A 27,841-nucleotide genomic window follows, 5' to 3' on the forward strand; every position below is an offset into this window, starting at 1 on the left:
ACAGTCTGGGGGGCCGTGTAACATTACGAGTCAAGACAGCTGTAACGGAACTTGAATAGCGTAAAGTTATCGTTAAAAACGCATGCCGCGCGATTTGTTACGATTTGGTCGGTCATAATAATAGTAACATGCTTTTGAATACAATTAAAATATAACGGCGATACCTGTTTAGTGTTATTGGAAATAATATGTAGTAAATTAATGAATAAGGTAGCCGATCCTATAAGAAGAGGTAAAATTGGGCCTATTAAGGTGTTTTGCTTTATATCGACTAAGCTGATGATACGGCGTCTTTTTTTTCCCATTTACTCTTAGAAATAAACAAGTAAAGAAGTGCTAATTGTGCGTTGTGAAAAATATAGGGGCGAGTTTTAAATAGCTACGGTGTACAATCAGACTAACAAATGGACATTTAGTTACACGAAATCGCGGATAGCGAAGTGTGGTCATTAAATTGAATACACCTACAGGGCGGTCAATTCCGGGATAAGTCTATTCGCATCTCACGAGGGACGCGGTATTGAGACCGTTTTTTAATTATATCGCGGAGAGCAGGCTTCAATTTATAAAAAGGAGAAAAGCTTGACTGTTGGTGTCAAGCAACAAAAACTATTCATCAAAGGGTTTCGGTGAATGAGTGGTTAATGCAAAATGAAACTGTGAACGAAGTTAGGTCGAATAAAGCAGAAGAGACAAGACAGTTTGGTCGTAACTGTTATTATTCCATAAACTGTAACATTTCTTCTCGTTGTACGAAGCCTTTATAGATGATAGTTATGACAATTTGCTTTGAAGGGATCTCGTTAAGAGTTAAGTTTTGAGGACCTGGTCAAGTGGGGATAGTTCGTAGATCCTAACTACCGTAGCTATTCTGGAATCAGGTGCTACCGTGACCGTTGTGTGTTGTCAATGGCTTAAGGTCATCATATCTCATGCTCTAAGATCGACGCGCCTTTCCTCTTGGTATAACGGTGTCTCACAGTAACAACGACAACGCCGACGACGAAGGAAGATACGGTAGAGTAGTACGAGACTTGCATCATCCTAATTGAATCGTTCACATTGAAAATGAAGCTATAATGCTCTGATACCGGAATGAAAATAAACGTATTTGTTTGCTGCGTGTTGAAAGTTCTGTTCCCTTATACGAGGAATATAATAGCTTTGGGACTAGCACATTGCTCCCGTACGTGAAGAGCCTCAAATTATTCTGCTCTAAGTCTTACCTATACACATTCATATGTGTTGGCAAGTACTTTACTACCATCAGTGCAGTAACTCAAAACTGGTTACTTCAGACTCTATACAAAGGGCTACTGGAGAGCAGACTTTGTCAAATGCAAAGTCTTCGGCAGCACCAAAATGTTTCTGTCCTTTCCGTAATGTCACACCGTGTCGAGTCCTCGTAACGTAGGGCAAGGCACTGTAACAGTTGGACTTTCAACTAGCAAATTCTATAAGCTTGGCGGTATTAAAAATGGCATTTTAGAAAATGTGAACGTATTAGAGATGTTTCTGGTACTGAGCTCAAACTGTGTTTAGACGTGCTATAGGAAAGAAATATGAAATATTAACAGTGGGAAGAAAGAGTACAGAATTTGATTCTGCAAGAGCAAAGTTGCACCATCACAATAAATCTGAACAACATGAGGAAAGGGAAACCTATTTCTTGAACTTGGTACTTTGCTACAGCTTTCATAAATTCAGTTGTGTGCTCTTGTTTCTGAAATTAACGATAGAAAGTTAAGACACAAAGATAACTTAGAACACGCCTTTAAAAATTTTAAATGTAAAATGTAGACTACACTTGGATACATTTTGATCTTGTACAAATTCTTTTATTACTGCTGAAATCTAGCTTAACTGAGTATCTGACACATCCCGTCTGCAACTTTACCCATAACTGGCAAAGACTGCCTCTCGCTGTATAATGCCTTACTTCTGACATATTAGTGCAGGGCCTCGAAGGCTCTATGACAGTTTGTGTGTCGAGTGTCCACACGTTATTTAAAAGTTGAACCCTGGCACAAATGCTCTTGCAAAAGAATAACGGACAGAAATTAGTGTCTGTTCTGTCACGGTGCGTGACACTTTGCAGAAAATTTAAAACAACTGATCCAGTGATTTTGATAAATGACTTCTGCAGTTGTGCGTGTGTTGCCTAGTACTGTCACAATTGTATTGTTTTGCAGATGCTGTTTCGCATGGGGATCACAATGGCACCATCTAAAATGCCCGAGGACACTCGCAAATGCCTGTTCTGTCATCAGATAGGAGACGGAGTGGCCGACGGGCCCGCCAGGTGAGTGACGGTGCCGTTCCCAGTCTGGAAGGTGGAATTTTTTTTTTGTGGCCTCTCTTAATAACAACAATTATTTACTCAGTGAGTGCCATACATTTATAGGAGTGTACACGTAAAACTTACTGTGGTAGTGTGTGTGTGTGTGTGTGTGTGTGTGTGTGTGTGTGTGTGTAGACATGTGGTTTGAAACCAGATAACATTTATTCATTCTGCAGTACACTGTAAGCTATTCCTCACTATATTTATGACAGAGGCTAAGTATTCTCAAGCTGCTATAAAATTTTCTCAGGCAGTGATTTCAATTTCTTTTCCTGTAAATTACAAGACATTCATCCTTCTACATACAGAGAATTCGCTATCAGTCTCTTGTCATCAGCTAATCATGCGAACATCTGGTCTGTGCCAGGTACAATTATCACAGATTTGTCATTATCCTAATTGCATTCTTCTATTAGTTTTTTGGGCACCAGTCCACAATTACATACCAGAAGACCGAAGTAGATACACTGAGGCATAGTGTTTCATTATTGTGATGTATGTCTGTTTCCTTAATCTGTGAAAATTAGACCTCAGTTTCTTACGTATCTCGTAAACAGGACGATTCTGTGAAACTCTCGTCACCCACAAAGCTAGCATTTGCGCCGATGTTGTCGTTCTCGGCAGTCCGTATTCTCGTGTCACTCGGTTCGAAGTAACTCCGAACGGTATGCCGAGATTAACACTCACGTTTTGTCTCGAGGCTAATAGTGCTCGTGCCTAGCGAATATTACACGTTGTCGCAATGAGCTGGCACACGGGAAGTAGTTGATGTAGAATACGAGTGAACCCGGCAGCGCTTTGCAGTTGCTAAATGTACGTGGGAATTGGATGTACGTCCGGATCTCCTTCTCACCCTGTCTGTCCTCTGCCTCCTCTCCCCTACGTTTATCTCCTCCCTCTCCCTATCCCTCTGTCGACCACCTCCTCGGCCCTGTTTCTGCCCGAGCACTCCTTCCCCTCTCTCTCACCACCTCATCTGCCCTGCTCCCTCTATTCATCCCCTCCTCCCCCCATAGCCCTATTCTAAAAGTGAACCCGTTTCGTCGTTTTCCAGTTCAAATGAGAGCGAGCGACGACAACCTGTAGAAGTTTTGCAGCAATCTTACAGTAAGCCCGCTTTTCAGTTCTCGTCATTTATTTTCTCGACCTCACTGTGGAAATGCCCCATGACAAACGGGCTAATCTTACCACTTCTGTAACATCCGTGTCCCGTTGGCGAGATTACGTATACGGACGGAGGGCGAGACGTCGGATTGTAGTCGAGGTCGATACTGTCGGACGAGGAAAAAGTAGGGTCGTGCGGACTGTTCTTACTACTAGCTGTCACTCCTTTCCCGCTACATTCGCAGGCTTCTCAACTTCGACGTGGATCGCTGGGTGCACCTGAACTGCGCACTGTGGTCAGACGACGTGTACGAGACGGTGAACGGTGCGCTGATGAACCTGGAGAGTGCGCTGCAGCAGGGGATGCAGGCGACGTGCGCACTTTGCACCCAGGCGGGCGCCACGGTGCGCTGCTTCAAGCTCCGCTGCTCCTCCGTCTACCACCTGGGCTGCGCCGTCAAGGACGGCTGCGTCTTCTACAAGAACAAGGTAGCTCGCGTCTCGAGCAATTCGATTTGAGCCTTTTCTATTTTCTGTGCTTTTTGTGCTATTGTAAGCCATTAGCAGTTAACTGAATTCTCATTTTGCACGTGGTACAATGTGGAAAGAGCTGCACGGTCTTAAAAAATTTATAAGTTCCTTCCCCTCGTATTTGGCCGTCTACAATACTGAGACAGCGAGTGTGTGTCGGCTAACGTTACGGGACCGGATTGTTTGATCTGTCACGAGTCCAGATCGTTTGACTGTCTGGACTGCCGCAAGACCGCGTCGGTCTGTCAGTCGGAACGGCTGCCGTTACAGCTACTGGAAAGGTTGCTTAGCCCTCTTCGAGAAGTGACATTAATCTCCTCATTCCACAGACACCGCCCGGTACGGTCCGACTACTGTATGACTGTTTGTATTATTGACACATGTGGGCCCACTGTGGTGAGATCTGTGGTTTGAGTGTTTCCCAATGTTCTCACGGTTGATGTAGTTATTGGATTCTCAATAATGCCTTGAAAGTCTCAGTTTAGTGTACTGTCCCTGTTGACAACATCGTTTGAATGGCTAAAATGTGTTGAATATTTTCATTACTTGGCAGATTCTTTGTTAGTTTTTATACTTCTCTAGCTAGAAGAATTGGGCTTCATTCATGTGAACTGTCCATCTTTATGGGTACAAAACTTATGTTGAAATATTGCAGCTGTGAGCTGATATGTTTCTGACATGTGTTCAATTTGAATTCTTTTCTTGCCCTCAATTTATGGTAGACATTGTAAATAGTACTATGAAAGATGTAAGAGACACTGCAAATAATTAAAATGTGTGTTTCAATAAATGTACCGATTGTGTTGTGATGAGCTCGTATGTAACCTACATGAACAAGTGGCAAGTTTTCTCGAATGCGTTCCTAATCGTTACATTTACTAGCTGTGGCATTGTCCACTGTGCGTATTTATAAATTCACTCTGTGCATATGTGTGGCACTATTTACAAAGTGATGAAATAAGGCTCAATTAGTATTTTTTTAATAATAGTGTAGAAAACTGGAATTGCTAATAATATACAGATGCTTTCAAAAATCGTGTTTTCCGTTAAACTACGGATTTAACGTGTGATAAGCTTTTGTATGGGATTCTATTTATACGTGTGTATGTGTAGGCAGAAGTTTTCTATTGAAGTGCATTGATAATTATTTGAGAAATAAAGTGTAAGTAATTTAGTAACACATTTTGCCAGCAGGAACCCCATAAATTTTCCTTCACAGAAAAACTCTTCTACGGTTTAGTAATACTGGATTTCCAAAGAGTTAAGTTACAAACTGTGCAATTTCATTTTCCTTAGAAATGTAATTTTGAATAGTACTATTTTATAGACAGTGAAATGTTGAAAAACGTAAAATACACTTGTATGGAGGAAAATTGTAACTCTAAAATGTGGCCCACAATTTGGCAACAAAAATTTGTCGGTGGTATCAAAAGTTCGAGTACACGCAATCTTACTAATCTCGAATAGCGAATATTTCCTCAAATAATGCATCCCGGTACTTGCCGGTCAGTAAATTGTAATTTAAACAGTAATAATAGAAAAAATATGGGTCGTTAGAGAACTTCAAAATTTTGGGTAACTGCCTCATATTGATTAGACTAGAAAAAGAAATAGTCGTTCGTGGAGGTATGTTCCGTCTACGCAGCTAATTAAAGACAATATTGCCAATAATTGGCAATAAACGAGTGCAAACTGCTTTACTTGTAGTTACACGGCTGGAACATACCTTCACAAATTATAGCGACTAACGAAAGACAGAAAACAGAAAAAAATGACGAAATTAGTTTTTACTCGTGCAAGAAGTGAGGGACCCACTACAGCCTCCGCTCCATTTCACAGTCGATGTACTGTGCCACCCACATACCGAAGAACGAGAAGGACAACGAGCTGACGACACTGGCCGTGTTCCGGCGCGTGTACGTGAACCGTGACGAGAACCGGCAGGTGGCGGCAGTTATGCACCAGTCGGCGGACCAGAGCAACCTGCTGCGTGTGGGCGGCCTCATCTTCCTGAGTGTGGGGCAGCTGCTGCCACACCAGCTGCACGCCTTCCACTCGCCCTCCTGCATCTACCCCATTGGCTACAAGATTGTGAGTACCCGTGTTTCCATTTTGTACAGCAGCAAAACGTGAAATTTGAGAATAATATTAGTGTGAGTTCGGTAAGCAGAATACGAAGACTCTTCCTAAATTGACCTCAACTTGTCTATTAAATGTAAACAAATGCTCGCGGCTTTGTAGCACTCGCACTGTCAGAAAAGGAGGCTCCGAAGCCTACCTGGTGTTAGCCAGCTCTGTGGTGTCCGTCAGTGTGCGAGTGCCGATCACTTGAAATGGGCGGTGATACTTCTTGCCAGTCGTTAGGTACGTTCTGTCGTTTGCTTCCCACGATTGGGAGAAGTTGGTGTTGCTGTTGAGATTTGTCACTTTTTTGTGTCGTGCTTGTGGGAGCGCGGTTATAAGTGGTGGTGTTTTGAGAGAGAGGTGCAGAAAATTTGAAGCTGGTTGCACTGATGTGTACGATGTGAGTGATCGAGGAAGACATTTTGGTTTGACTGATGAACTTCTGCGACGAGCTGACAAAATGGTGCGTGTGAGACTTTGATTCGATTCGATTCTGAAGATGTACTTTGAATTTTGAGATGACCCTGTGTGACAGTGTCACAGAGAGTTACGTTACCATAAATTTTGTGCACAGTGGTTTCTAGACTGTCTAATCGACGTACACAAAACGGAAAATACGGGTTCTGCCTCGACATCCCTGTGAAGAAGGGAAGGAAATTCTAAACAGACTCGTGATTGGAAATCAGACGTGGTTGCAGTATGTGAGCTTCAAAACTAAAGAACAGTCCAAGCAGTGGATGCAAACTCATTCTCCCAATAAGTCCCAAAAATTCAGGTGCTGTCAAACTGCAAAATGGTGGTTACAATTTTTTGGGACTGCAAAGGAACTTTTTTTAGAGCCCAAGTTTATGAGATCTCTTTCCTTGTTTTGGTGTAAGAAACCTGTCCCCATGTTTGTAGAAGTATTTTTGGTACACCGTGTAGTCTGGACTGGGTACTGAGTGACTTTAATCTCGTCCTCAAAATGAAAGCCTGCGTGTCCATTGTGTCGATAGCTAATGTAGACAAGTAAGTACAAACATACACACCCATTTCTTGTTTTTCTCATAGACATTGGAGATTAACTAATGAGTAGCCCTCCTATGTAATGTCGCCAACAGAAAAAGAAAAGTGGGGGTAAAGCAGGAGATCAAGGTGGCTGCAATGCACTTATTTGATTTTATTTATACGGGGAGGACTAGTGGTCTTAGCCCGCCATTGCCCACACCAAAACTCGGTTTATCGTGCAGTTTTGCTCCCTGTTGTTCTAGTAAAGCCAATCGGTAACCTCAAGAAGTAGTAAGAGACTCTTTATTAGTTCGTTATTAGATACGATTTCTTCAGGCTGTACCGGCCTGAATATTCTGTGTCTTATTGCGATCCAGTGCTTTGTGTTGCAAGATTGGCTGTAGTTTGGTTTCGTACTTCTCATCACATAGTCCACACTAAGGGGCTCCTTACTGTATACCCATTACGTGTAGGTGTTTCTTAAAGGTTCGCACGGCCAGTCACGAGTCCTACCGCGTGTTTCTGTTTCCATTTGAAGTTCAGGATTACAGAACTTTCCTCGAAACGTGTCTTCGGCACTAATATCTTGCCACATTTTTGTTTCTTGGACCGTAGTCCAGTATTCCACATGCTACCTCCCGGTGCAGCTACACAGTTTTGATTTTACTGTCACCTTGGGGACTGTCGGGAGAGATTCTGTTTCAATAAATGGAGTCGTCGTGCCTGTCCTGGCCAGTCAGCCAGCTCGTTAGTGCCTCTAATCGGGGATCCACAGCCGGTTTTGCTGCAACTATCTTTGATCTCGTTGCAGGGTCTGATAGAGATTTAAAGAGTTTCTCGGCTGCCTGAGATATGAAGATACTACAATTTCTCTTTCAGCACCTGCCTTGAGAGCATAAGGTGAAGAAGTCACACTGCACGGACTAGTAACACTGCGTAGTAGGTCCACTACAAAATTAACTTCAAGATCGACAACTGCAGAATATTTGTAAGGTAAAATGAGAACGTACGTCAATCGGGTGACAGATCGTAAAGTGGGACACGTCATAACCCGACCCGCTACATTTTAATGAACTTCTCAAAGAGCTAAGTACTAGACGCTGTTTTCGCCAATTGTACGGAAACGATTAGGTCGTAGTAATACCTGACAAATTTCGTTGTACTTTTAGAACAGTGGCACAAAGTGCACTAGATGATGTGGAAAACTGTTGTAGTACCATTTACGAGGAAGCAAATCCACCTCACATTCTGGAATCTCCAGCTCCTCTGTGAAACTCTACCAGGAGAGGAGATAGTGAGGTGCCTAGGGATAACTCAGGATGCAAAAGTATCACTAACTCCTTGTATAAAGAATAGATGTTCCGAGGCAAAAAGTACTCTTATGAACAGTAGAAGGGCCTATGGTAAAAAGTGGGGTCTAAGCCCCAGGAATGTGTACCGGATATGCACTGCTGTAGTTAAGTCCTATGATAATATATGTGGTTACAAGATGGTGAAACAAAGTGGAACAGAAGGTGGGTGCTAAGTAGTTCAACAAGGTGCGGAGGCTGGCCTGCTCGGCACGCTCACTGTCGGGAGGGAGACAGTGCCGGACACATTCCCATTACAACAGTATTTTACAATGGAGGTAGCAGCAGGGACATACGTATGTTAAAAACTGGAAATAACTCAATTCCTTAAGGATATCCAGAATCACTCGACGATAGTGAGTGCGGTAATACAGGAAGTATCAGGAAAATCCAGTCTGACCGTACAATAACTTCCAAATGCTTCGATAACCCTTTCCGAGTAATGACTCGAAGAAGGGAGTCGTAGTCACTCGAAGAAGGGAGTCGTAGTCCGGTTTATTGGAATGTCGAAAATGAGAGTGAAGTAATGTGCACACACTTGAAAGAAGTGTGCATTAGCAGTGTGCTGTCATCCGCAAGAGAGAGCCGTGAAAAGCAATACTGTCGACTTCCGATAGAGCTCGCCACGTGCTCGTGCCTATTTAAACCGTGCCACACCGTGCTTACGATCGGTTATCGTGTTATTACAGCTTGCATATATTTGCCTCGTCTTATTGTGTTTGGTGTACGTTACGGCGATTGACACACGTGAAACGGCCTAATAAAGCTGTACTGACATTCTTGTTTGTGTTGTATGTCCGAGTTACAACAGAGTGTATATGAGGCACAGCGTAAACTAGAGGGAGCAGTCACTCTAGGGAAGCTGGCCACAGTATTCCAGGGGCAGATACCCACTATCAGAGTGTGTGCAGATTACAGTGGGAGGAACATCATTTAACCTCCTGTCCCTAATGTGCGCATTAACCAGTTCTTTTATTGTCCTCAGAAGGGATGAGGACAGGCTGACGAGTCTCGTATCCTCGGCTTCGGCACGATCAGTTCGCCCTGGCTTCAGAATGGAAACGACCTTCACCGTCCTCCGAGCATTAGAAATGACTCTTGCCAGTAGGCTGATCTCTTCACAAAAAACTAATTAAATCCTGTGCTGCTTGTTGCACAGAGCTGGAAAGGTACCATCTGGGCCCAGTGACTCAAACAGTCGAAATGTTCCCGCCAATGACTAGATTTTTTTGAAATTGACTTATTATCTTTCAGACTCCCAGTTTTCCTTCTGGTTACCCGTAAACCAGTGCCTCCCAGGGACTGACTCCCGGTGTGTTACCTGCCGGAGTGCAACGATGGAAGTGAGTCTCGAGGCATCTCACTTGCTGTCTTTGTATACTTGCTATCCCCTTCCTTAAAGTACCTTGTGGACTAGTTGTTATTCTGGTGAGGACTTTATGAAGTCGAGTACAACTGTACCTACCACTTCCTTACAGAATATCTTCTAGTAAGGCCTCCCTTGCTTGTTTGATTGCAACGTCGTTTTGATGTGGGTTTTCCGATATTTTGCCTGTTGTTCTTTCTTCCTTGCAAGGTTGCACAGTCTTCTTATCTGCTTCCTTTGCACTTCCAGATTGTTGTTCCACCAGGGTAGATTCCTATATGTGTACACTTTGGTGATTCGGCTGTATTCTAAATATAATATTGAAATAGTGACATTTGCCTTTTCATCAAAATCTACTGGGTTTCTTATTGAAGTTCTAATTTCAATTGAGTGTTAGTATATGTATTCCTTATGAGAGTCCCAGTGTGTTGTCCTATGATTCCTATAGGTCATGGCCTGTTTAATACCCATTTCAATCTCAGACTTAATATACATTTAATGTAGAAGGATAGATAAAATATCTACTCACCAAGCCGTGGCAGGACACACACACACACACACACACACACACACACACACACACACACACAGGTTTAACTTTTGCAAGGTTTTGGAACCAGTTGCTCCTTCTTCTTTCAGAAGAGTTGAAGTAGAAGGAAGAGGGGCGAAAGAAAAGGACTGGAGAGGTTGATAGCTAGGGGTGCAGTTCAGAGAAGTCACCCAGAACTCCAGGTCAGGAGAGACTTACCGGATGGGTGATAAGGAAAGACTGATTGTTGGAGACTGCAGAGGACAAGATTTGAAAATGTGAGAGCTTAAAGGTGGAAGACAGGGTAATATGCAGGACAGAGATTACTGCTAAAACATCGTGCATGAGTTATTAACAATGATAAACTAAGTGTATTGTATGTAACAGAGGTGGGAGGGGGGATGGTGATGGTCAGAAAATCAAAGATGTAGAAAACTAAAATGGAGTGAAGAAAAGTGTAGTTACTGTGAAGAAATGTTGAGACGGGAGGAATTGATGTAAATTAAGGCCAGGAGGGTGGCGAGAACCGAGGACGTGTCGTAGTGCCAGTTCCCACTTGCAAAGTTACGCGAAACTGTCGTCTGGGGGGAAGGATCCAGATGGTGCGTGTGGTGAAACAGGTGCGGAGGTCACGATTGTCGTGTTGTAGAGTGTGGTCTGCAACGGGATATTGCGTGTTGCCAGTATACACCCTCTGCCTGTTCCCATTCGTCCCGACCGATAACTGCCGGGTAGTCGTGCAGATGTAAAAGGCCAAACGGTGGTTACACACAACCGGTATACGTGGTGTCGTTTCACAGGTGGCTCTCCCTTTGTATATGTTTTGCCAGTTACAGGGCCGGAGTAGGTGGTGGTAAGGGAACGCACAGGTAAGTCTCGCAGCAGGGTCGGTCACAGGGGTAGGAGCCGTAGGGTAGGGAGATGGCGGCAGAAGGAGCATAGTGTCTGACGGGGATGTCGCAGAGATCGGGAAGGCGACGAAAAGCTGTCTAGTGGGCAAAATCTCAGACAGAACGGATCTCGTTTCAGGGCACGATTTTAGGAAGTCGTGGCCTTCTCAGAGTAGCCGATTAATACGTTCGAGACCGGGATAATACTGCGTAATGAGTGGTGTACTCTGAGGTTCCTTTCTGTCTTCTGCCTTTAAGCTCTCAGGTTTTCAAATCTCACCCAGTGCAGTCCCCAGCAGTCAGTCTTCCCTTCTCGTCCCATCCCGTAAGTCTCGCCCGACCTGGCGTTCCGGGTGACTTTTCTGAACGGCACTCTTTTTCCTAAACCTCTCCAGTCCTTCTCCTTCACCCTTCTTCCTTCCCTTCCAACTGTTCTGCCAGAAGAAGGAGCCACCGGCTCCAAAGGTTCGCAGAAGTTAAACCTTTTTGTGCGTGCGTGTTCTACTGCCGCAGCTCGTCGAGTAGATCTACATTATTCGTATACGTTATATTGTCGATAATCGATTATTTTCATTTGACACGTAGTCGTATAAGGACAGTTCTGTCACCATGTGCCATTGTTTGACACGACTGCTCGTTAGAGTGAACCTGAAAGTTATATGTTAATAACTTCTTCCTCGCTTCTATTTCTGAAAGTACGTTCCCTGCCCTATTCGAGATTTCCAGATTATTTTCCAGTAGAAATTCGAGGAGATCCTCACCTCTCCTATTTGTGTTGCTGCTTTGTCACAGTATGATGTGGGCACTGGCACCACGACCAACCAGATGTCACGAGGTATGTAAGCTGTTCGTACGGGCAGAGGTGTTTGCAAGAAGCTGCTAGCAGTGTCTCCCACATCAAACGAAGAGTGTCCTGCACGACACCCCATCTTTTCCTTTTCCACTCCGACAGTTCTTTACCAATTCCCCAGATACACAGACTGAGGCGTGCCGACGGGTGCGTGGAAAGTAGGAAGGTACGTAGTAGGTTTATCTGCAACACTTGCAGCCTCCGTGGTCAGTTCTGATGTCTTTGATGATCCCGATGGCAACCTCTGACAACCCAAACTTCAGTTTGAGGTCCCATTCTCGCATTGCCAACTTCCGCTTCAGCAATCCGTTACAATCTTTCGGTTCATTACCGTCCAGTCCTCTGTCGAGGTCTTCCGGTTCTGTGCCCTTATTCTCTCAAATAGATTATCCTCAGAATGTTTAGGTACCCAAATTGGTACCTTCACGGTCTCGAGCAGCAGCTTCGCCTACTCCCACAGAGATGTCTTGGGCACTATCGTTTAGAGCTACTACACTGTTCCCGTCCCCTCCTAGACAGAGATGAGAGCACCTTTGTCCAGTTAGACCCTCCATCTGAACGAGCTCTATCTGCTGTGAGGTGATGCTGACCAGTGGTAGCCCCCATCCTGCAGTAATGTAGGTGTGTTTCCCAATTTCCTGCCTCAGCGTTTTCTGGATTGTGAGACGTGGTAATACGAGACTCCACCCTCGTTCTCTTCTTCTGTGTCTTAGAGATAGAAGGCATCTTACTACGCCCTTCACTGTGAGACAGCCTCTTGTTACAGCCATTCTTTACCTTCCTTTTCTTTTGTTCTTTGAGGAGTTTCCTCCTCTGCACTACAGACTAGGGTTTGATCTCGATCCCACTTCTCAGACTGGTGTGTTGCCCAATCCACGTGTCGTAACAGCTTCCACCAGTTCCGTCCCTGACGCGTGGCCACTCGGGTCTCCTAGAGTCCCTCAGTTTTTGTTTTATTTTTTGTGTTCTCCATTTTGGTCCCACGACCGTTCGGTCGACACCATGAAACCCCACACTTTGTGAGGCTAATTACTAGGCGTCGTTGCCCGGTATCCCTGAGGTTCCGTCAGTGTGTCCGTGACACACCTTCCCACTTGCCACGCACCTGACGGTGTGTATCGTATCGCACCTCAGTCTGTGTGCCGGAGAATTGGGAAAGAACTGTCGGAGTGGACAGGGGAAAGGTGGAGTGTCGTGTAGGACACTCTTCGCCCGGTTCATTCACTGAGGCCCGTCCAATGTGGGAGATGCTGCTACCAGCTGTGCTACCACCGGCATAGCCCTCAGCTTCTTGCAGACACCTCTGCCCGTATGAACAGTGCTTCTGTGAGGTGGTGTTCCCCTGCAGAGGGACCACAATCCACTCTAGATGCCTTGTCTGTAGAAAGTGCAGAACGAGGTAATCACTCGGCATTGCCACCAGGAAAAAAAGTGAAGACACTGATAGTGTCGAGGAAAGAGGTGCCAAATTTCTTCTTCTACTTCTTCTTTTTCGCCATATTGTGCTTATGTGGATGGCAGATTGTCCCTGTAAGAATCAAACTTCGAGCATTTTACACCACGAAGCATAACAAAAGCTAAGCTGCTGCCGAGAATTACAGAACGGCGACTGTAAGACGACTCGGAAGTTCATCTCCTCAGAATCTCGGGCAGGCGTAATAAAAACCAGTTCACTATCTGTACCGGACAAACTTCATTCGGCTCTGGCACTCGCTCCACTACGTAGCTCGTTGACACCGGCAACGGCGACAGTGTGATACGGTCTTACGAAAATAATGATTTAACATATTAACTTTTTTAATGCGTGAAAGATCTGTTACACTACAACTGACAACCAATAATTCTACGAGACCCGACCGAGTGAGCTGCGAGACGAAATGCCGACACAGTTTCCACAGCAGATGCCGATACTTCAGGCTGCTTTAGGATAAGACATTTTTGCCATTCTTTATATTCAGACGACTTGTCACTCCACGAGTTATTTTCCCGTGTTTACTCGGAGGGCCGACAGTGAACGAGGCATTGCCGGGGCGAGGCAGGGTCGGAGCAGTCCTCCGGTAGGCAGTGAGCAGTGTTCTCGTGTCGGGTATCGGTCATCTCGTTTGTACCTGTGAAGAATGTCACAGTTTGAGCAGAAAGACTGACTACAAGATTGAGATTCGTGACAGTAAGGACATTCTGTCGTGTCGGTGGTTCAAAATTTATAACCGTCCATTTGATAGAGTAAAACGGAGAATATAATACGACACTGGGAAAATAGAATCTTTGAATGCCAGAGTACTTAAAAGTGTCCTCGATTCGAAATCCAGTTCAAACGCGCAGTGCTTTACTTGGCACAGTAATATCGGACGTGGTACACCCTCGCCTCCTTCGGAGCTTCGAACTGATTTAACTGACGGGTCGTATCGGACCTACCCGTTAATGTGAAGTCGAACTCCGGTTAGACTCAACATTTTTCACACGGTCGAACACTTTCTGCAGGTGAAAAGAGTGGCGAGTGACAGAAAAAACACAGATTTACTGACGATCGAACTGTGGGTGTACAGATTCCTCGCTCGGCACAATAATGCTACGGCAAGATGTGAAGTGAATTACTGAAAAGTGCAGAAAATTTGATGCAGAGACTGCTAACAGAAAATAAGTCAAAGTTATGAAGAAAATTAAAAGAAACAGTGCCTAAAATAATATATTTAAAATAAGAAACTGGCAATGCAAATGTAGAAATTGGACATAAAACGGAAGAAAGAAAGTGAGAGGAATGTGAAATGCAGTAAGCTCACGAGACTTAAAAGTTTTCCGGTACTCGCAAAATGAGCACCCTTTTTACGCTATATTTATTGTACAGTCTGCCAAATAGTGTAAACGTATTTCAAATTACACGGCCGCAGTAAATAGCGCGCAGTGTGCACTTCCGAAACGTGACGGAGCCGTCCCTCGGTGGCAGGTGCGCTTCTACTGGAGCATGCGGGTGCCGAACAAGCGGTGCCGCTACGTGTGCAGTATCCACGACGTGGCGGGCCGGCCCGAGTTCCGCGTGCTGGTGCAGGAGCCGGCGCAGGACGACCTGGAGCTGCGCGACACGTCACCGCGCGCCGTCTGGGCGCGCATCCTGGAGCCGCTGGCGGCGCTGCGGCGCCAGCAGGGCGGCGTGCAGCTCTTCCCCAAGTACCTGTCCGGCGAGGACCTGTTCGGCCTCACCGAACCGGCCGTAGTACGCGTGCTCGAGAGCCTGCCCGGTGAGTAGTTGCAGATTCCTACGTTTAATTATCTCTTTACAAATTTATTTTGCCTGACGAGACCGGACCCCCGGTCGACACTACGGTATGCGTAGTGAGCGAGTTGTACGTAATAAGAAAATAGTAATGTAGAGAAATAATAACATTAGACGTAGTAACGAATGTACAATATTATCGTTACATGTAACATTTTGTCGAGAAATTTCATCGTTTGGTTTTTATCGGGTACGAGTAATGACATTTGAGAGAAACATATGGTAGCAATACAGAAGGAATTAAGTGTGGACTGTCTCTGAGAAGAGTGAAAAGTAATAGGGTAAGGTCAGCAGATGAGATCGAGACGAGAGTACAGAAATATGTAGGGACGAGCAAAGTGTGGACAGTGTGCACGAGGTGCCGGTTACCTGTCGGACAGGAGGAAGACAGCTGGAGTATGCCGAGAAGGAAACTACTCTATTAACCTCCTCTCGAATGCACTGTGGTATCGACAGAGACGTGAGCGACAGTGTAATACTCACTTTACTGGGAAAGTTTCTGAAGCAGAGGATTTTTATTTCTGAGTTTGCAATACTGTAAAGGAACGAGCATCGTTTTTACGTTACCTCTTACGTGTGCGTCCTCGAAATGACACGGGGCCCACTTCCACTCGAACTCACTAGGTGGCAGGGGTGCGCTTAGCGACCCACTGTTTGGATTCTCGGACCGTCAGTTGCAGTGACCCGGAGGATACGATTGTGAGCAAAGAGTGAATGTCGAGTTGTGTGTTACACTCGGGAAAATCCCTAGAGAAATGTGGTAGGTGATTAACAGAGCATTGCAGGCGAGGCTCTTTTGAGAAGTCGTGTTTTCGAGTGGGACAGACGATTTTTTGAAGGCAGAAATTGGGTGCGAGACGATCTTGGAGCAGATCGCCGGTCTGCAGCTTCTGCCAATACGAACGTAGAGTACGTAAGGCAGTTAGTTACTGTGAGAAGACTGTCGTGTAACTGTGCGTGTGATATTGGAGCTTAATTTGAATCGTGATGTACACAAACATTTAGGGAAATGGAAACTTAATGCAAAACTCGTCCCTCACACACTAGCAGATGAACAGAAAGAGCAAAGATGAATAATTTTTGCTGAACTACTGGATAGAGCCAGACGTGATCCCGTAATTTGTCTGATCCCACAGTTCTGTCAAAGATTATTTCTGGGGATCAAAGTCGGTGCTACCAGTACGACCCTCACACGAACTGTCAAAGTGGTGCACGGTCGAGTCCCGGATCGCCAGCTCCGAAGAAAGTCAAACGACGACCTTCGAGAACGAAGAGCCTCTGATAGTGAAGGATTAGTTCACCACGAGTTTGCTCTTCCAGATCGAACAGTGAACCGAACTCTCTACATCGAAGTCTCGAAATGTTTGTGACAAGCAACTTGATGTTGCTACCCTGATTTGTGGCATTCTGAGGACTGGTTCTTACGGCAGGACAATGTTAGACCCCACACTGCATTATCTGTTACAGAGTATCTCGGCAGACATCCTATTATTGCCATCCCACACCCGCCAGACTTCTCACCTTGCGATTTTTTTCTTGTTTCCTCTTGTGGAAAGGTGACAAAAAGGAAAGCTTCATTGAGGTCCCAAATGAACTAACAATAATTGAAGTTGAAAATTTCCTTCCTCAGTTCCAAGACCTTCAGAAACATTGGTAATTGTGTATAGGTAGCGAAGGGGAGTACTTTGGTAGGAGATAGGATCATCACATGGTAAGTGCAATTTTCTGTTATTATTGTTATTGTTATTATTATTATTATTATTATTTAAGAATGAAACCTGTCCTGCAACTTTTCTGATAAAGAAAGTACGTTCGGAGTCGAATAGCAGAAATGGAAAAGTAGACGGAGAAGGATTTAGTGTATTTGTAGGTGCAGCCAAAAACCTCAACACATCATATCTTGAACTGAAGTTATAAAAGGATAGGTATTCCATAAGTGAAGAGAGATATTGAGAACACTAGCAACTACAAAATGAACAGCAAAAACAAAGCATGTGAAATGACTTTATCAGTCTTTTCGCATCCACTCTGACTGAATGTGATGTGATTGACCGTACTAAATTATAGTAGTAAAAATTTGACGTGACTTCAGTCCAGACAATATTTTATTTTTATTTTAGGTCAAAATAGTTTACTAAATGTTCGTATAGCATGTATACAAAATTGAGGAAGACAGTAATTGTAGTATTAATAAAAGAGTCCACTGGTCTTTTCCATTCCTTTTAAAGATGACATCAGACAGGTGCCACCTTCTATCAATGACACAGTTTTGTAACTTCTACAGATAATAGAGATTAGTCACACCAAACTGTTTAACTGCATTACTTACCTGCTGAAGAAGTCAATAAATACAATATTTCCAGTGCACTGATAATATGAAACTTGTGCAGAATGGTAACTGGATAGCCCAGAAAATAGCTCTCGGGAACATAGTAAATAATTCTGTGTCTCTATCCAAGATTATGCATAGGAACCTAGTTGACACAGAAATATTTGTATTCTGTTATATATGTTTATGTTACTGATATCGCCAGGAAGTTTATTGACAGACACACAAATTTAAAGTCATAAACACACAAATCTGTTGAACGTGTAATTCAAATCTGACGTACACTAGCCTGCCAAAATTGAACAAAATTCAGAAATAAGAGCACAGTCCACAAATGGAACTGGAATGTGTCTTCCGTGACAACCCGGCAATACAGGATACCTGCTTGCCCGTAGCTGGAACGTACGCTAACCCGTGAAAGGCGGGAACGTTTTTAGCCACAGCTGAGGCTGGTGGCCCAATGCCCGGAATACTCCACGTCGCATATATATTCGACCGCCAGAGGGGCTCGTGCGTTGTTACCTTGTGTAGAGAAAATCTGGAGGAGTAACACCTTTGGAAGGTCAGCATCGTGTGTGCTCTGTCATTTTCTACGGAATAATTGTTACACGTGTTCTATTACAGTGTCTGGTTCTCATTCTGTCGGAGGCTCTTAACACTGTGTGGTTCAGTTGCACTGAAAATGCTCTTAGTGTCTCTCAGATTAGATGGGATTGAGCTACTGCAATACATTCTTTAAAAGACAGTTTCATTATATTTTAGTTTTTATTGTAATTAGAAACGTAAAGATAAACTGCCCATACTGAAAGGAATACCGTATTGTTGTCAGTCATTGTTTACTTTAATTCTCCTGAGATGCTGTGACATTCTGTCATTATGTGTAAAATATTAAAGATAAGTATTCTTTTACTGTTTGAAGTTACACAAAGTTTAATAATCGCTACAAAGTTCGTTTGTCTCTGTCAGATTTTTGCAACAGTAGTGTCCCATTAGTGAAGCTGTCCACAGTTTAACTCTTTCCTCATCTTCGTCGAACTACCGCAATTTTGATGTGTGTGGCAGGTGTGGAGACACTGACGGACTACCGCTTCAAGTACGGGCGCAACCCGCTGCTGGAATTGCCGCTGGCCGTCAACCCGTCGGGCTGCGCACGAACCGAGCCCAGGGCACGTGGCCAGCTGCCGTGGAAGCGGCCACACACGCAACGGACGTCGACGCTCAACCGCAATGCGCCCTTCGTCCCTGCCCTCACGTACGGTGGCATCCAGGGGGAGGCAGCGTGCCCCTACTCGAAGCAATTTGTCCACTCCAAGAGTTCGCAGTACAAGAAGATGAAGCAGGAGTGGAGGAACAATGTGTACCTGGCCAGGTAACTAGAGAGCTGCAGTAACGAGTGGGTCGACGGGTTTCACTGTGTCTTTACAAAAATTTGACTGAATTGTGATCTTCTGTAGTCTGTGAAGAGGAAAAAGTGAACTGTCAGTTAGAATTATTACATAGTGTGTAAGCTTCATTTTAATCTTTCTGGGATGACAATTGTCAGTTCACTTGTACAATAACCTGTTTTAGCAGCAGATTGCAGCCACCTCCGGATCAGTGTCAGATCTGAGAAAGCCTCGTAACGTGGAACGGAAAAGACCGGTCGATCGTGACACGTATCGGTCATTGTCCACACAAAATTAAGAAAACACCTACGTCCCAGAGTCGTCTACTATTACTGTCTGTCAGTCACTCCACAAATTGTAACTAGTAAATTTGCTCCCGGTCTCAATACTACACTGTCAAATCGGCACTTTAATATTTTCATTCGAGACCGCTACGTTACTGTGGACTATTAGTGCAGCCATAATACGCCCAGCTCGAAAATGAACTCTTTAGTTTGAAACCGATTTAATAAAATGCAGCTGTGACCGAATTTTAATAAAGAATTTGTTATCAAAGTTACCGGTCCTGCCCCGACTTCATATTAGAAATACTTACATCGCCCAGCTGGCAAAGGCAGCAGTGTGCGCGAAAATTCTATCTCGCTTCAAATTACGACACCGTCCACACGACAGGTGGGTCCGAGTGACCTGCACCGCCTTTCCGACCCGTCTCTCATTCCTTCCTCAGAAAGAAACCTAACCATTCCGGAAACTGCTCCTATCCCCCACCCCGACCCCCTCTCTTCTCCCACCACAGACAGGACTTTCAATTTCAACTCGTCGGAAGACAATTCAAAAATTATTTAGTCATTTGTGTACACGAGCTTAGACCCGGTATTCCTGTGACGACACTTACGCAGTACCTGCTGCACGAGTCGGCTCACCGTCACGACGGTGTAGGCTCGGCCACTCTACTGTTGTGCGCACCAGGGGAAAAGAGAGAGTAGTACTTGTGACGGCTGTCTGGAAATGAGTCAAGAGTTGAAATGTTATCACAGCCTGTGTACAAAATACGGAAATATATCTGTCCTGCGTATAAATATGTACCAGTTGACTGAAAAATTATGCAGCTCAGATGTCTAGAATAATGTTAGTTGTCTATTGTCACACACAATTATTGCAGCTGTTTCGGTATAACGACCAAAACCAGAGCATCTGCCACACGTCGCTTATATCCTTGTCCTTGAAAATTCTTGTACTCTGTAATTACTGCACTGTCTTTACAATGCACATTGCAGGATTCTTAACTTTATAATATCGTATAATTTAGAAGAAAGCTCTCGTATTGTCAGAATTTTGCAACAGGTGAAATATCGACAGAGCTGACGGAACAGAATGTGCCGCCTACTGAACTGTAGACACACCTCCTGCAGCCTGAAGGCACATATTATTTCCTGTTTTAATGAAAGTCTGTTTCTGTTCTTCTGCATGCATAAATTAGCACTTAAAAAAAATTGCAGATGGTATCATATTTGATACCTGGGGTCTCAGCTATTAAAATATTATACTTGAAAGTAAAAACACATTATGTTCTTACTTTGCAAATTTAAGCTTCAATTTGAGCTAATGTAGTTTTTTGATTACATATTGTGAAACTTCAAGAAACAGTTGCATTCACTTGTGCTGCATAAAAATACCTTGCATTCTGTACAATGAATGAAGGTGAACATACATTTGGATCTGACTCCTGGTGAGAACTTCTCATCTCTAGCAAGTGTAAAGTGTTTGATGACCTAAATTGAACTGGTGGCAGTGCCTGCAGTACTCTCGGATATTCGGCCTCTCGCCATCCGTCGTCCTCTTCTGAGCTGTTCTCATTTTATTCAGTGGGACTCTTGTAGTAGATCATATTTTGAGCAATATCGAGTTTAAATGAGTAATTATATCCGTTCTTGCCCATTTACTTTGGGTAGCATCCTGTCTGTATTGTAGCCGTGCAGCAGCTATGGCAGAGTCCACAAATGATATATTATTCATTATTCTTGCTGTCCATATTTTTTTTTTTTTTGCCCCACCCTCTCATTGCATACTTCACTACAACCCTGTCAAATATATCTACTCCACACATAAAAGCATTTTACTGGTTAATAGTGTTTGGCCTATATATGCTCACACGTTTTGCATCCAGAACGGAATTTTCACTCTCCAGCGGACTGCACGCCGATACGAGGCTTACTGGCAGATTAAAACTGTGTGCCGGGACCGAGACTCGAACTCGGGACCGATGCCTTTTGTGGGCAAGTGCTCTACTGGCAGAATTAGGGCTGTGAGTCGTGCTCGGGTAACTCAGGTGTTGGAGCACTTGCCGGTGAAAGGCAAAGGTCACGAATTCGGTCCTACCGCAGTTCTAATCGTCCAGGAAATTTTATGTTTTGCATCCTCCTTCAACCAATGCTGAACCTGTAGTTCGGGTTCAACACCGTAAGTGGATGAAGCGAAAAAATTTGGTTTGTTGTCAAACCATTTTATGATGGATATTTTATCATCATTCCTTACCTCCTGATCAGTGTTTGCTTCCAGCTGAACAGATTGCCCTTCACTTCAGGAGGAACAGACACGAGTTACTTCAAACCTAGAGATGAGATAAAAATACTGTGAAAATAAAATGGAGTCATATTACATACATTTTTATATATGCATTTTGAATTTGGGAATTAACTGTAATTTTAATCACCTTAGAGTGAGCATTTCAAAGAGGTAGTTAAAACGGAACGGTCACGTGAGTTATCGAGGATTGGCCACGATCTTGGAAAATTTGTTTCTCTCTCTTGGAACAAGATTTGGTGACTCTTTCTCCTTTAAAACTGTGAAAATTTGCTCAAGAAATCTATAAAATCAGGAAGATGTGGATTGTGTAGTCAGTAATTACTTTCAGGAGGCACAATTTCAGTACTTCGTATGGCAAATTTAAAAGTGAAAAAACTATGCACGTCTCTCAGAACTATTAGTTAGGAATAGAATGGGGATTTGGGAAATGAGGGGCATGTCATTTGAGGCCAGGATGAGAGGGAAGATGAAGGTAGCCAGAGAGTAAGTGGGATAAGGATAGATAAAGGAAGAGCAGTGAGACATGAAATGAATAGTGCAATTAAAAACTGAAAAGAAGACGAGGGAAAACAATGACTTAACAGATGCAGAGGACATGGACAGTAAAAAAGGAATGAAGACAGCGTGGTTTCACAAGTTGTTCGAGAAATCAGATTTCCAAGTTGCAAGTATTCACTTCACAGTGTTTTATACAGGAATTACTGTCCGAGGATATCGATGGATGTACCTCGTGGGCAGGCAGCAACCGGTAGTCGAGTGCCTGATGCTGCAACGGCAGGCGGGACATTCGATTCTCCCTGAACTCGAAGACGAGATTTTGTCTTCAGGCACATCCTCGAGTCCTGACACCTATTTGGATGTAATCACGGCATACAGTGTGTTAATTGCAGTCAGCCGGTTTTGTGAGTGGGGAGCAAAGAAAGTGAGCCTGGATTGCCAAAGGATGAGAAGCTGTGTGAGGGGAACGAACCAGACCCGGCCACTGTGGCATAAACTTCACGCTTCAAGCAGGAGTTAAAGAAAGAAAACTTAAGTACTTTTTGTAAAATGATGGTTTACTAAAGATCTTAACTGCAGCAATTACATACAGTCATTGCAAGGAAAAGAAGTGGTATGAAATACAGTGTAGTGTGACAACTAACACGGAAGATGACAGTGCTGCCTCACACAATAAACACATACTGTCAGCTATGTAGTATCAGCTGCAGCAGAAAACAAATTACTACCAGTTGAAGCCTTTCGACTTATACCAGCTTGTACTAATTTTGGCATAGCCAGTGGATTGAGCAACTGAAAGATGATGCACTGTAAAATCATAAGGAAAGAACTAACAGTTCTGAAACCTAGAATTAATATTTTCACTTTTAAATGAAACTTCTATGACTGTTTTGTGGATTTAATATTCTGTAGTTTGCTCAGCAAAGATGGAGAAAAGATTGCAAATTTCAGTGTGAATCTATTTTCATTTTTGCAGTTGTCAAGCATTAAATGTGTCACCTGTCAATTTTCAGGTCCAAAATACAAGGGTTAGGTCTTTACGCAGCACGAGACCTGGAGAGACACACGATGGTCATAGAGTATATCGGGGAAGTAATCCGCACCGAATTGTCTGAAGTTCGTGAAAAACTGTACGAAGCTAAGGTAAGTACTGTCTGAGTATAAGTCGGATAAAACTGCACCACTTACTTTTATTTGCAAGGCAGTAGAATAGACACAGTGTGGCCAAGTACAGTAATTTTGCCCCCTCTTCTGCGCAGAATCGAGGTATATACATGTTCCGCCTGGACGAAGACCGTGTGGTGGACGCTACCCTGTCGGGCGGCCTCGCTCGGTACATTAACCACTCGTGTAACCCCAACTGCGTGGCGGAGACTGTAGAGGTGGAGAGGGACCTCCGCATCATCATTTTTGCCAAGCGACGCATATCACGTGGTGAAGAGGTATGTCAGGTTTTGAACTGGTTACAAAATAAACTGGCAGAAAAGCTTCGGTTCTCTTCTCTCGGGAGGGCCAAAGTTGAGAAAGACCGAGGAAATGTCTCGTCTGTCTATAGTGCTGTGACACAGGAAAATTTTATATTGTATAGTGTGTGTGAAGTGACATTGTTATCATTTTGAATCCCAAATATAACTTACCAACATTTCATCGACTCGTACAAATGCTTTCACGAAGAAGTAATAGGGGTGATCGCACAGTAAGAAAAGTTGGCACATAATCTTCTAACTGTAATTAAATCACCTAATGGTTTTATTTCCAGCAGAAAGATGGGTAATGGTACTGCAAAATTTTTATTTAGTAAAGCTATTCTCTTTTTTGCAAGAAACGACATAAGTAGTTTTTTAATACTGTAGCAGATACAGTAGAGTGATTCGCAGTATATAACACATTTGATACTGCAACAAGTTTCAAAACACCCTTTTTTGTGTAATATTGTAAAGCATTAACCTGTCTCTGTGTCTAGTCCTTGCAATCTTTCATTACCAGTTTTAACAGACGATTCACCAGTTTTCTAAATGCAATTCACTTTTGCAGCTGGCGTACGACTACAAGTTCGACATCGAAGATGACCAGCACAAGATACCGTGCAATTGCGGGGCTCCCAACTGCCGTAAGTGGATGAACTGAGCCGGCCGCCACTTCCGGAAGGAGCGACCGCCGAGTACCCGATCGCCTCTCCGAGTGGGACACTGGTCGCGTCGTAGTCCGTACCCAGGTGTCGAGGGGTCGCTTACAAAATGTACCCTAGTTCGAGAGGGTACCTGCGGTGTGGTGCCGTAAGGATTTAATCTGATGCCTTAACAATTTTGTTGCCTTATATTACACACTGGGAGAACTGACAGCTCGAAGTTATGTCCTCCCTCTCAAAGTACACGCTAAGGTCCGTTATTTCTTCGGTTAAATGTGCATTCCATGAGAGAACACCTCGATGCACGTGTGAGAGGAGGAATGTGAAACTGACAATACTTTTAAGAGTGCCTCCGTCAGCCAGATTCCCGAGTAAAACTGGGATCACGTACTCGTAGTAGGTCGGTACACGGGTAACTGATTAACTCACTTCACCGACCCGCCTTATACAACAATAATTGTATGAAATTTATTTTGAGAAATTTAGGTAACTGCCGTTCAGAAGTGACCTTTGACAAACAATATTTGTGTCATTAGATTGTGATGACGGACATCTTGTGAATGCAATCTGAATGACACAGTGTTTTCAGCTGGGAAGTTGTGGTGGAAAGCTACTTTGGGGCCGGACTGTAGCACAGTCATTTTCTTATATTGGAGAGACCTCACTTTGGCACCTGGGGTTACAGTTTTCTTTTAGAGTGCTCATTGTGTGGCTAGTATGATCACTTGTTCTGCAGAGTGTTTTGTACCGCAGTTTTCTTTTTAATGTGATGTTTACAGAGAGCCATTTGGCAGTTTGTATTTGTGCACTGCACGTGTTACTCGTGACTGTGAAACTGGCATATCTCCGATAGTGTGTGCATCATTTCTCGTAGGTGTGTGCTGCCAGTTTAAGATTCTCTTCTGTAGCTCGAAAGGTGTTCGTTTGTTAGAATAGTGTAACTGGTCACACGCATTTTGTTACAAACCGCTCGACTGTATTTTTACAGTGTCATTTAGTGACAACAGTGCCTGTTGAAGACATGAGGTGGTCTTTTTAATTATTATCTAAATGATTCCATTGGTTGTGTTTAAAACTATTTCAAATGGGCGTTTTATCAAAAGAATTTTATGTGTATACGTTTCTGTTGTACACGTATGTAATATGGAAGTTAGGAAATTTCAGGGTTGAGCATTGGTGTGTGATGTATTAAAGTAAGAGTAAGTGTATATTGAGAAATGCCTTAAATATGGCTACTTTACCAGAGAACAAATTGTGAATATGTATAATTTTTTTAGTGTATAGTATAAATTGCTTGATAGAAGCTAATAGCCAAAGTTTTTGAAAGATGTTAATTTTTCCTAGCAAACAATCTTTGAGAGATTTGTTATGGTGCAATATTATGGTATGTAATAGCTATTGAGATCACAGATGCTTATTCTTTACTTTTAGAAATGTCAAGGGCTATCCACTGCAGATTTCAGTTTGTCATCATGTAGTCTTAATTTTGTGTGCACGGCTCTTTTACAATTTTTAAGAAAGAAATGCCTGTATTCTGTACTAAATGATTTAATTTCAAGATTATTTTTATAACAATCACAATTTTTGTACACAGGTGTTTTTTTTACTAAAAATAGATGCCCATTACTCAATACCGAATGTGCGTGTGCACAAAAATGTGTACAAAAATGGCCAGAGTGTAACTCTGTTCGTGTAGTGTGAGCAGGCAGAGAACGATGTGCTGCGAACAGTCACATTGTACTAGCTAATGGTAGCTGCCTGCTAAGTGGGCGTGATAGCCTCACCTACGAGGTATTGTTCACGGTGTATTTGACAATTGTGAATAGTTTTTTCTATAGGCAGCAGTTTTTTATTTTGTACGATTGTAATTTTTGATCCGGTGCCCAAGTGATTTAATATTTGACCAGTAGCTGAATAATTATTGCTGCGGAAGATTTCCCTTATTCCTGCTGACCGTGTCATTTGGTTCTCAGTGCAATTAACAGTGAAATGTTGTAGGGCTCTTTTAAATTGAAGTAAAAACCCTTACTTCCATTTGTTTTTTAAAATTTTACTGAATGGCACCAGTTGAAATTTTAAATACTGGCCAAATGTGTCTCTGATTCAATAATCTTGGAAGTAAATCATTTGTGTTAACAGTTTTTCAAATGCTCGCACCTTCCACAGAATGGTGTACAACACGTGTTTCGTGAAATGTCAGTTGTGGAGAAACTGTGAAGACTTATGCAATGATGACTCCATAGTTACCCAGTTCTTTGACAGTTATATTGTGAGTTCTTATATTTGTCTTGTCTTTTTTGTAAATATGAAACTTTTGTATGATAATTTTCATCATGTAAGCATATGCAAGTGATTTGATTGAATTGTCCACATTTTTGTTTAGTGTGAAAATTGTTGGAATGATGAATATATGATTGAAATGAGTAATTTGGTGTTCGTATTGTCATACTCCTTTTGCCAAAGTATTTCATTTGGTGCTATAAGTGGGCTGGGTGTCACATTTATTGATCTCTGAAGTGGAGTACTCCCACAGAAAGTACTGAAAATTGAGCTTCTAGTACTGTAACATTTTGACATATCTATAGCACTTGGCATGTTATTAGTGATGTATGGTTATTGTACTGAATGGCATGTTATTGATGACTACAATATATACCCACTGCATGCCTGAAGCAATATTAATTTTAATTCAAAATAGAGAAATTGGTCAGACAATAAACTTTTTACTAATTAATACTCTAATTTACAACATAAAAATTAAAAAAGCAGCTCAAATGCACACACTGCAATTCACATCTCAAGATGGAGCTGTGTGCACCGGGTTTCATACTGCCAGACATATCTGCAGATGAGAAGATTGCTTTGCGATAAAGTACTGGCATTTTGTCACACGAAATTGGCACTCGTCAAACTGTTGCATGTACTCTAACATATCTCTTATTTAACTCTGACGAAAGTTACAGTTTTGCATTTCTTGATGTTTCATCCTTACCTTCTGAATAAATAAGGAAGAACTGGTACATTCTCAATAATTTTAAATTGGTGTTCTTATCTATACGATAATTATCTTAAGTCCCTGGTATCATTCCCTGCAGCCATTTACTCTGGTGGGCCCTTGTTTGTGAGTAATATACACAACAAAAATTATTAATTTTGCGTAATTCTTTAGAACTTTTCTTTAGAACTTGCGTAATTCTTTAGAACAGTGCCGGCATTGTGGTGTAGTGGTTAAAGTACATTCTTGACTTACAAAAGATTGTGGATTCAACTCTCATAAGGTGCTTAAATTTTTTGTTTTCAAATCTTTATTGAAATAATAATAATAATAATATATAATTATTATTGTTGTTGTTGTTGTTGTTGTTTCATTAATTTGTTAAAAATACGATTTTTTTAAAATTTCTATTCCTTTGTCACATCCTTTTAATCATTGTGTTAACTATTTCGTTTACTCTTATTTTGTCCTGGAAAAAGGAGTATTGGAATCTTTGTGTGTGCGATTTTAATTATTTTTATTTATCTGTCATAATAGTTAAACGTTTGAAAATGCTAATGTATCAGTTAAAAACAAAA

General features: G+C 42.8%; 1 protein-coding gene across 1 annotated transcript in view; it reads left to right on the forward strand.

Moving 5' to 3' along the window:
* The window catches only part of LOC126109551 (histone-lysine N-methyltransferase 2C-like), a 417,507-nt gene extending 391,445 nt beyond the window's left edge, over window positions 1-26,062 (forward strand). Inside the window, exons 71-78 of the mRNA XM_049914567.1 lie at window positions 2,193-2,302; window positions 3,691-3,934; window positions 5,816-6,067; window positions 15,016-15,307; window positions 18,734-19,040; window positions 23,154-23,283; window positions 23,400-23,582; window positions 24,175-26,062. Coding sequence (XP_049770524.1) covers window positions 2,193-2,302; window positions 3,691-3,934; window positions 5,816-6,067; window positions 15,016-15,307; window positions 18,734-19,040; window positions 23,154-23,283; window positions 23,400-23,582; window positions 24,175-24,267 — 1,611 coding nt within the window. The 3' untranslated portion in view covers window positions 24,268-26,062. The remainder of the gene's footprint in view (window positions 1-2,192; window positions 2,303-3,690; window positions 3,935-5,815; window positions 6,068-15,015; window positions 15,308-18,733; window positions 19,041-23,153; window positions 23,284-23,399; window positions 23,583-24,174) is intronic.
* The last annotated feature ends 1,779 nt before the right edge of the window (window positions 26,063-27,841 follow it).

This window comes from Schistocerca cancellata, chromosome 12 (assembly GCF_023864275.1).
Source record: "Schistocerca cancellata isolate TAMUIC-IGC-003103 chromosome 12, iqSchCanc2.1, whole genome shotgun sequence".
Taxonomy (NCBI): domain Eukaryota; kingdom Metazoa; phylum Arthropoda; class Insecta; order Orthoptera; family Acrididae; genus Schistocerca; species Schistocerca cancellata.